Raw genomic sequence first — 10,895 nt, 5'->3', positions numbered from 1 at the left:
GACAAGATGAGAAGCTTGTTTTCGAGATCCCCCATTCCAAATTACAATTCAATTAGTCCATAAACTCCAAACAACAGTAACCAACAACACCAAAAAGTCATCATCTCAGTTTAGCACATATTTGACACATCACACCAGGTCTAAAATCTCTGCAACGTGACACTGAGGGACTGCCCAGATCTGAACCCGATATATCCCAAACTGATCTCGCTTTGTTGCAACACTGGAATAAATGCCCATAATTTTCAGATTCCATGATGGTGTTTTAATAATCCAAGGTCAGAACTTGGGTGACTAGTAATTTAATCTTCAACTCCGGGGAACAAAGGAAAGAAAAAGTAAAGGTTTACTACAAGGCTACAAGTGAAGTGATAAGAGATTTTACAATAAGTCTATTGAACACACAAATTTTTCATAACTGTTGACATGGTATGTTATGATTAGTGCTTAATAAAGGTGGTGTGAGTAGTACATCCATGTAAAAGCGACGTTCTAATTACAACTTACCACCCGAACTAGTTGTGATGGAAAAAATTGTGTACCTAGTATTGCTCTTTAGTGTATATACTCAAACAAGCACAAATAGATAGATGACATGAAGTTATCAAGAGAAAATAAGTTCCATGAAATCTTTATTTTTTTTCCCCCTTTCTCTTTTTTATTTTATTTTTAATTAAAAAAAACAAACAGTGATACATTTCTGTTATATTGATGATAAGAACTGCTCAGTACATAATGGTATAACTTCTCTGCCCTTGGCCTGAGACCAAATGAAGCCGACTATTAGTATGGATCTTCAATGCCGGTTGACAAGAGCAGGCACAATTTGAAAACCCATCATAGCGGTCCAGAAATGTACAATAGAGGAATACCAACAGACTGTTCCATTACTACAAGCTCATCTCCTCAGGTAAACTGATTTCAAGAAAATATAGGCTGCAAAACAAGCAAAGAGATGCTTGTTAAGATGAGTAAAACTAGAAGTCTAGGACAGAGAATCTGGAAGCAAACGAATAAAAACTCTTTAATAGGTAGTTTCTTAGCTAATAACTAATTCTGATACCACCTCACACAAAAATCTATACTAACAACTTAGACAGAACAACACACTCCTGCAATGTACCATAGTTTTTTCTTTACTCTTGTTGAAGACACGTATTTGCATTCTCTTTCAACAACCCCTTGCCATGACAATTTAAGGCAGTGTTTTGATACTTTGTATCTCTCTTCCCTTGCCATGACAATTTAACGTAGGAATGATTTAATGATTCTTGTTAATAATAAATTCAAGTGCTACCAAGCCAGTACACACTGGCACCTACCCCCTATTAATATGTAACATCCCCATATGGGTGTGCTCAATTAATATTTTACATCATACAGCCAGTTAGCGCTAGCAGTCACTTCCATTTAAATCAAGCACATTAACATTGGTCCACCAGTTCCATGTTCCACATGACATGTAGAAAGGATGGGTCCCTGGTCTTACAAGTGGCAAGATTACATTGGAGGCAAGCAACAGTCGTTACTGTAGGTCTGCCATTAGCATTCTCAGGTTTTTTCTTTTTTTCCTCTAAAATAAATGCAGAAATTGGAAAGCACAAAACTTTTGTGATTTCCATTTGGGTAAAGAGAAAAGAGAGGCTTTCAATTGCCTGCTGAAGTGGTTACCTTTAAAAAAAGTAAAAAATAAATGACACGGTTACTACTTAGCCATTGATTTTATTACCTTGCAGACATGAAAGCCATTCCAAAGAACACAGCCTTGACAGCTTGCTTCTGTCCAGCATAATCAAATGCCAGTGGCAGCATTTCATGCAGGGTTAGAAAAGCCATCACTCCACCCACTGAAATATAATTCAGGAAAAGATATTTGTTACAAAACTCTGTATCATTCCTAAATCAACTGAGATGATGAGGAAATGATTATATTGCAAACCTGCTCCAAGCAAGCCCTCAAGAATTTCAGGACTCAAGCTGCTTGGGAATAAATAGGCTGAAATAAGATATCGAAAAGGTTATTTTTCCATTAAACAATCCTGATGTGCAAATTTGTAATCCACACTCACTGTATCTGGCTCACAACCCACCCTACTTCAATACCAAGGCTACACCTCATAAACATCACCTCCGATAATTAAAGATAAGGCTTTCAGTCAAATTTAAGATTTCTATAATTTCAGAAAGAGAAACAGCCTGCTTTGGCATTTATGCAGTAATAGACACATACCTACAATTATAACACCCAGAGGCTCAGCCAAACCAGAAAGTGTAGCCAATTTGAATGCCTGCCATTTGCTGCAATTTGTAGGAGAAACCATTTAATGACTTATCTCATGGGTAATTCTTATTTCTTCATTATAGCTTTCATGATATATTCTACTGTTCATGCCCTCCCAAAAAACAAAAGAAATTAGGACATTATTTAATCTATCAATATGATGTCTATGTCAGCTGCTTTTTAGCATTGTGTGACCATGGGGAACTTTCTATCACAAATCTGACTTCTAAACCAAAGAAGATTTCATTAATACCATATCAATATCTTGGATTATTTGTTTGCATATTTTGGGCTTGTATTTTGCTTTTCAAAGGAAAAAAAAAAAAAAAAAACAAGAAACTGGTGTTCAGAATTGGATTCAGATTTCAGAGGCACCTTTTCTTTTTTAACGGAAAAGAACAGAAGCCAGGCTCAAAATTTCAAGCAAGGGTTACTCCTGAAGGACAACTTTCCTTCCAAAGCACATCTCCCCTCCCCCCGACAACATTCCTAGTCCCAACACTACCATCACCACCACTGTCACTGTGAACATTAATGCCAATAGCAATACTTCATCAAAACCACTACCAAATAGTGGACAACCATGAAGATCATCGTCTCCTCCAACGCCTTGAGCACTGTCTTCCCAATCTTCACTACCAGACACTACAGCAACAGCCATCAGATTGATCACCTTGAGATTTGCTCATGACCACTTTAATCCTCTTTCACACCAAGCTGCCAGTACTTCAATGACCACCACCACCCCTAACACTATCACCACAGCCATTATCATTAATCTAAGGCTTCTCTTATTTGCATATGGGCTGACCAACTATGATTTGTTTTATGAATTGGAACAGAAGGCAAACAAATAGATATTCAAAAAAGAAGCAGATATAGTGTATTTCTGACGAAAAATAAATACTTTCAAAAGGCTTAACTAATTGGTGCCTTCACAGAATCTTACCTTTGTGTTGCAAAATAAACAGGAAGTGCAACAGCAACACCCTGTAAAAGAGAACTGAAAGAATTAAGGCAAAATGACATATCTCACCATATAAATGTCATTTGTGATCAGAAAGATTGCTTTTAGCTCATCCCATATAGGTTTTAGTACATGATTATTGTTGTTATTGCTATTACTAAATATTACCTGCCTGAAACATCTTTAGTTCAAGCCGGAACTCCATAGAAACCTTATTTTTTTTGTAATTCCAAAATCTTGATCAAATGAAGTTTTTGAATTGCCAGAGATAGGAAGAGATTAAAACATTGAAAATAGTTTAAACCTCTTAAGTAATATTAGGATAATCCTATTAAGCTTTCAAAAAGACCTTTTTTTTTCTTTTTTTAATCAAAATTTAATGCAGCAGAAAAGATTACTAGGTAATATGATATTTCTTTCGGGGACCAATCCATTATGATTCTAATTTCATAACATAATTGAGAGCACTAACAGACCAAACACCAATAATACATGCTTTTTGATAGAGATGTCCGACACAATTTAAGGATGATTCTTTCATGGACCAATTTAATTATGATTCTAATATCATAACATAATTGAGAGTACTAACAGAACATACAACAATACTACAGCTTTTTCGTAGAGATATCCAGGTGAGAAGAATTTAAGAATTAGGGCAGTATTCACCTAATGTCTTGGACAATGTTTCCTACCAACTACAGTGAAGAACCATTAAATGAAACTGGCGCAATCAATCAAAGTAAATCTAATTTCTACCAAGTTTCTCTGCAATAAGTTAGCCATACAACTAAATCTGTACAGCAGATAGATTTGCCGAAGCAACTTGGATACAGTTAGATTGGTGTTAGGCATTAACACATTCTTAACTTTGTATTGTCTTTGTTTTTCAAGTTTTCCACCTTAGTATTGTCCAAAATTCTAGTTTCCAAGTTTCCTAATATAAGTAAAATTGTTTGAGAAGTTGGAGAAAATATTTTTCTTAATCAAATATAAGTAAAAATATTTTTCTCAATCACAGTAAATCTAATTACTACCAGGTTTTTCTACCTTAATGTTGTACAGGTCTTGATTTGACTTGATAAATCTAATGGAAGTAAAGGACTTGTCCTTTAAATTATCAAATATAACAGTCCAGAATTTTTTGGCAGTTAAAAGGTTGGATTTTACTGTTATTCATGGCATTGTGCAAGCATACAAAAGAACCAAAAGTCTGTTTGAAAATCAGATATATTACAGAATCAGAGAACACATACCTCTGGAATGTTGTGCAGAGCAATGGCCAAAGCCAAGTTGACACCAACACGAAGACCCTATGTTTAAAAAAAATATACAAACTAGAAATCTTAGTGGCATGTATCAGTGTCTATTTCTCTCAAGATATGAGTGTTCAAAATATATTTGTTTTGTTAAGAAATGGCATTGAATGGATCCACTACAAACGTTCAGAAATGGCATCCCTTCAAGACTAAATCCATAAAAACTAAATTCTTGTGAAACAATGCAGTATTTATTTAATGAGTTCCAGGAGCACGCATTAGCAGTTTCACCTTGTATGCAAATCAGGTAGAATGAATTCAACTATTTTAAGAACGTAAAATGGGCATAGTTTTTATAACAGTCACCTAAACTCAACTCATGCGGAAATATCAAAGGATTGAGCATCAAGAACCAAGAGAAAGATTGCCACAGAAGTCAGAATTTTATCAGCTACAGAATGCCCCATAGTTTCATTTTAATCGGATGCTTATAGGTTTAAAGAAAGACCAAAATGTTTAAAAGTGTAAAGCAAGGATGAAAGAAAGACACTTGTAGTTATAGCACACAAACTTGATGGCAATTCTGAAAACAATGCTGTTTAGGTCATGCACAATAAAACATAAGATAATAAATTCCTAAAGAGCTGGTGTGCTATATATTAATTCATTGGTGATAGACATAGTTATCTCATCTTTAACACATTAATATTAAGAATCATAAGTAATTCCTCTCTCTCTCTCTCTCTCTCTCTCTCTCTCTCTCAAGACTAATAATAGTTTAAGAACATTTTCTCCTGAAGGTAATTCACAATTGGACTATGTGAAATAAAACTGGAACATCTAATTCAAAGTTAGTACACTTCTTATATTTAACTCAACAGTCACAATAATAAAGTACCTTCATTGACCCAAGAAAAACTGCCATTCCTTCAGGAAAATTGTGCAAGCTTATGCCTGCATGTCGTAGGAGACAATTTTTTCATTAAACTGGACTGATACAAGCACCAGCTTACATAGAAAATAAGCAATAACTCATGAAATATGAATTCTTGAAATCTCAGTAAAGTTTCCAAGTGCAAAGAAGTTTAGTTTAACCATCAGCTATACAATTTTGCAGGCAGATTAATATGCATTAGTTGGCACCTTTGTTGAAGCAGCCATTCAAAGAAATATTATTAAGGCAAAAGAAAAAACTATGGGATACAGTCTGGAGAAGAGACCATATGAAACTATTTCCTGCTTTTAATTGATGATATAATAGCTAAAGATTATTGACAAAAGAAACAAATAAATTAGTTTGATCTTTTGACATCACTCAAATAAAACAACGGAATGATAAAATTGAAAGAAAAGTAAAAGATAGATGACTTTGGAGTTGGCACCTTTGGTTATTAGCACCAGACCTTTAGGACAATTTCAAGAGAGTTTTCATTCATCATCAAAATAATCCCTCCATCCATAGGAGCACATTATTTGGCTTATATAGAATACTAGACACTAATTCTAATTGACTTGGGAAATCTCAATTATTGAATTGCAAAAATAACTTTGAATAAAACTAATAATAAACCTAATTAACTACTAAGACCAAAAATAAAAATACAACGGACTCCAAAATCAAATAAGACTAATTAAAATAAACCTTCCCTTGTGCTTCCTTCATCAAGTGCAGCATGAAACATCAATGATGATGGGATCCATCTGATATGAACTACTCAGAATTCCAATTGGCAAATTACAATACAAAAGAGCACCCAACATGGGCTAAAAGAAGCTCCTTTGTCAAAGAAGAAGTGGGAAATAGCTTACTCATGCAGCTAATATTGATGTTTCCCAATCAAATGGGAAGTTTTGTTTGGCCTTGTCAGCCTAATAGGTGGTAGAAAAATGTACATGACAATGGGATTCAGCATTTCAGCTCAAACATTATCCCAGGCATTATTTTCTATTTGAGAAATTAAAGTAAAGTCTTCCATTATCAAAACACAAAGAAGACTCCTTTAAAACATAAATGAGAAATATAACTCTTTTACACTAAGATCGAGCACCATAAATCAATTAATCAAGCAGCCTATGCCTCTACTCAAAGATATATCACCTAAAGATTAAATAAATTAACCAACTATATTTCTAAGTTCCACAAATTAAATGCAATCAATTTTGGAATAGTTTTAATAAGAATCTAGGAGGAGAATTAACCATGTCCATATGATTGTCATACCTACGGCTGTAACAATCCCACTGAATAAAACTTGGCTGCGATGCTTTTTCATAATGTCCTTGCCCCCTTCATCTCCAGTTTTCTGCGCTCAAGTCAGTGGAAAACTGTCAACTATGCATGTAGATTAAGAAAATATTTATGCATGTAGATTAAGAAAATATTTATCATATGCATGTAGATTAAGAAAATATTTATGCATGTAGATTAAGAAAATATTTATCAGGTAGATGAATATATCATTCATACCTTTTTACTATCTGAAACCGGGGCAAGTGTTGGTTCTGGAATAAAATTGGCAACAATAGCAAAAAATAAGACACCTGCAAAAAACTGACTTTCCACAAATGGAGAATTAAATTATCATAACAAAAATGAAAAATTATGCCACAAAAATGAAGCATATGAATTAGATGAACATTGAAGTTTATAGCTAACCCAAAGGTTTCCTTTTAAGAAGCCAATAGAGTTAATAGCATTGTGAGCCAAATCCAGGAATGAAATACTCAGCATCAGACCTGCCGCAAATCCCTGCAAGGAAGAGATGATCATATTGCAAAAGAATCTCCCAACATTAAGCATCAATGGGGAAGAAAGTTGAATGTGATCAAAGTAGAGATCGCTGTTCCACAATTATACAATCAGTTAATATAATTAGGAGCATATCTGGAAAAGCAACATTCTTGGATTAAACACTGACTAGATTAGAAAAATAGAAATTACAGCAATAAGGAAACGAGTGGTATCACATGTCCCAGGGCTATCCAGATTTTTGGATTAGAAATGAAGAGGTTGAGTACTGCACTAACCTGTAAAATCCCAAGCATCTTCAAATTGGGAGCCTGATTGAGAATTACAAAGAGTGCACCTGCTCAACATTCCATAAATTAAAATTAGATTAGGAACAAAAGCTAATATGGAATTACTTATATTATTCACTGAGTCCACAAAGTAACCAGAACATGTCAGAAGGTTTCCAATGATAATGCTTCTAACATTTTTAGGATGTTTGAGCTTGCTAGAATTTTATAAATCAAGGAAGAGGCCTATATTAACACCAAAACATGCATGACTCAGATATACACACATACAATGCGTGTATGTGTGTGTGTAATAAGCTGCCAAGATAATAATAAATATTTCTAATACTCATTATTTCAGAACATGAAATTGTAAGCGTATGAATGTGACAAAATTAAAGAAGAAAATGGGGGAGAGGGAGAGGGGGGGGGGGGGGGGGTGGGGGGGGGGGGGTGAGGGATCCATGAAATCTTGATGAAGAACATGTAATAAAATATAAAAAGAATAATGCTTGTATTAGGAAAAAATATTCTGCCACACTAAGGTGTCAATGACCATAACAAGAAGTTGATTTTGGAACATAAGACTGGAAACTTCAAATATGAAGTTTTCTGCATACGGAGGCAATTCATAGAGAGACATTGTTTTTGGTCACTCAGTCGGATTATATTGGCTACTGGTCTATGCATTAAGTTTATGTATGATATTTGGCAGAAAGCAAACTGGCCCACGGAAGAGCCAAATGGCTTGTTAAGTTCATGATTCAAGTTACACCCCACAAAGGTAACCAGATTAGTGAGTAAAGAGTTAAATCTTTCACCATAAGCAATATCCCAATACCTGAATCATTACATAAAGTAAGATATTCCAACATACTTCCATGTTGAGGCAATTTGAAAAATCATGTGAAGATATGAATAATATCATGAGTATATATTGGGATTCTCTATGAAGCAAAATGACAGGAAGAGAACTTCTAAAACTGGACTCATTCTTGCCTCTCCCTAGTCCTTTTACATGACATTATAAAGTCAACACCAAATCTGAACTTAGCTCAAACTACTTCCTGCCTCTCCCTAGTCATTCTACATTCCTAAATAATCATTACCAATCATCTTTTGTCATGTCACCACAAAATTTCTAACTCTAGTATGTCTCGGCACCCATCAGACTGTCATCAAATTTTCATTCACCTCTCTCTCTCTCTGATAACTATCCACAAAAACAAAATTAACGCCAGTGTTGTTGATACTGCTGAAACAAGCGCATAAATACTTATTACAACCACTGAGCTCCACCCAACAAAGCCTTAATCACAGACAAGTAAATACATCAATTTTCAACTATTCAAATAAAATGGGATTGTCCCAGATTTTGAAATTACCAGCTAATTAGAAACAAAAACATCAAACGAATTCAGCTAACATTAGATATTTTAGATGTCCGTTTCATTCAAGTCCAAGATAAAAGTCAAACAACAAAAAACAAACTTCGAATTTAAAAAGTACCCAATATTGAACACTTTCAACAATCATACACAATAAGCAAGCAAAAGTACAAAACTTCAAATCACATCCACAAAATGCTAAATTTATCAAATGGGGTAGTTTGAATTTGAAATATTAGAAGCTTCACTCACCTATAGAAGTACTCAGTCCACCAATTAGTGAGAGCCCAAGAGCCACCAATACCTGAGAACCCATTTGCTGCTTTTGCTTTCTTTCTGTATTGGGTGCCCAAAAGATTCAAACTTTAAAACCAAATCAGAGAGAATTCGCAGAAAAAGTCGAAAGCTTTACTCAACAAGAAACAGAATTTTGTGAGTTTATGAAGTAGTAAGTGTGCAGCGCAGGTTTATATAAATGAAGTTTTGGGAGGGAGAGGGAATTTCTACTGTGGAAAGAAAGAGATGGTTTGAGAAACGGTCCAAGAAATGTAGTTGTATTATTATAATGTATAATTATATCGTATTTTTTTTATTTTTCATCCAAAAAAAAATTATATAGTATTTTTATGTATTTTTCTTTTGCCGTAAGCTATGCCTAACTTTGCATGGTTCTCTAAAACACTGAAAGCGTGCCTTTGGAGCTGTCGGTGAGCAATGTGAAGGCGTGAGAATATCATCTCCATTCTCCCCACCAAAGCCCATTATGTCAATGATGGTTTTATAATATAGGAAAATGTTTAGATGTGGTTTTTGGATAATTTTTAGAAACATTTTTATAATGCGGTGGTCACTCCATAAGTATAAGAGCTTGTGAGGTGTGAGATGTGGGGGCAAGGGCCGAGGTTCAAGTTTTCAGGAGGGAGCTTCACACGTATATACATTTAGATTAAATTATAGTAGAAATTCAACCTTGTATCAATATATATATATATTGACAATTTTTTATGTTTTCCATAAAAATAGGGTCAAAACTTTCTTCTAAATGATTTATTAACAATTGCCAATTTGTTTGGGAGTGGATTAGAGGCTATGCTAGAGTGGTCGGTCACACAACCAGTGTTCCTGCAGAATTTTGGGTATTAAGAGACGAAATCAAGTTGTGCATCTCCCTTAAACTCCCTACTTTGATTTTTGAACTTGATGCAAAGCTTCTTGTGGATTTGCTTCAAAAGGAGGATGGTAGACTGGTAGTCAAAATAGCATAGATGCCTCAGTGAGTGACTGTAAGTCGGTCTAAGAGAAATTCCTATGGTTTAAACCTAACATTGTTATCGTGAGGCAAATAAATGTGTCAATGCCCTTGCTAGGAGGGAAGCGTTGCTTCCCCAGGACTTTGTTGTTTTCTAGACCCCCCGGCAAATATCTCTCTATTAATCAATCTGGACTTTGCTGGGATGGCCTATGATCGCTTTGTACCCTCATTTGTTTCTGCTACTTAGTTTTTAATGCATTCCCCTTTCAACCAAAATATATATATACATATATATATTAACAATTTTTTATGTTTTCCATAAAAATAGGGTCAAAAATTTCTTGGAAATGATTTATTAACAATTGCTAATTTGTTTGGGGATGAAAAAAATTCTAGTTCCATAAATTATTATACAACTTATTTGCCATAATTGTGATGCGACAGAGTGTGAATAGTGAAAAAAAAAATGATGGGTTCATCTAAGTTGTTTGTGGAATAGTTTGGGGATCTCATATGGTTGTGAATCGATTACATTGGACCAATGATTAAGATTTTACTTTGTATATTTAATTTTAAGTGACACAATACTAAATAAAACTTTAGATTTATAATATGAACAAGTTTAGTTTCAAACATGTTTGGAATATCTTTTCAAATTCATTAGGTGACTATTTATAAAGAAATGTTAAGGACACACTCAAATCCACAACATGCTTAAATGCCACCTTGT

General features: G+C 34.4%; 1 protein-coding gene across 1 annotated transcript; it reads right to left on the bottom strand.

Annotated features, from left to right (window-relative positions):
* Positions 1-601: 601 nt before the first annotated feature.
* On the bottom strand, positions 602-9,461 carry LOC112019102 (zinc transporter ZTP29). Its single transcript, XM_024051627.2, has 12 exons — positions 9,166-9,461; positions 7,535-7,593; positions 7,164-7,256; positions 6,975-7,058; positions 6,729-6,810; positions 5,406-5,461; positions 4,505-4,561; positions 3,231-3,271; positions 2,231-2,298; positions 1,940-1,996; positions 1,730-1,847; positions 602-936 (listed from the first exon to the last, which is right to left on the bottom strand). Exons 1-12 carry the CDS (start codon positions 9,227-9,229, stop codon positions 891-893), a joined length of 825 nt encoding a protein of 274 aa, XP_023907395.1. The 5' UTR covers positions 9,230-9,461; the 3' UTR covers positions 602-890.
* Between the last annotated feature and the right edge of the window lie 1,434 nt (positions 9,462-10,895).

Source organism: Quercus suber, unplaced genomic scaffold, assembly GCF_002906115.3.
Source record: "Quercus suber isolate HL8 unplaced genomic scaffold, Cork oak 2.0 scaffold_299, whole genome shotgun sequence".
In the NCBI taxonomy this organism is placed as follows: domain Eukaryota; kingdom Viridiplantae; phylum Streptophyta; class Magnoliopsida; order Fagales; family Fagaceae; genus Quercus; species Quercus suber.
The sequence above is the reverse complement of the archived record's forward strand: the minus strand, read 5'-3'. Positions and strand labels throughout refer to the sequence as shown.

What these genes read in the sequence shown, in the direction of transcription:
- LOC112019102 (XM_024051627.2), bottom strand. Translation starts at nt 9,229, where the DNA reads ATGGGTTCTCAGGTATTGGTGGCTCTTGGGCTCTCACTAATTGGTGGA. An exon ending in CTCTGCACAACATTCCAGAG is followed by an intron (nt 3,272 to 4,504) that starts GTATGTGTTCTC and finishes TCTCTTTTACAG; the next exon opens with GGTGTTGCTGTTGCACTTCC. An exon ending in TCTGGGTGTTATAATTGTAG is followed by an intron (nt 1,997 to 2,230) that starts GTATGTGTCTAT and finishes ATCTTATTTCAG; the next exon opens with CCTATTTATTCCCAAGCAGC.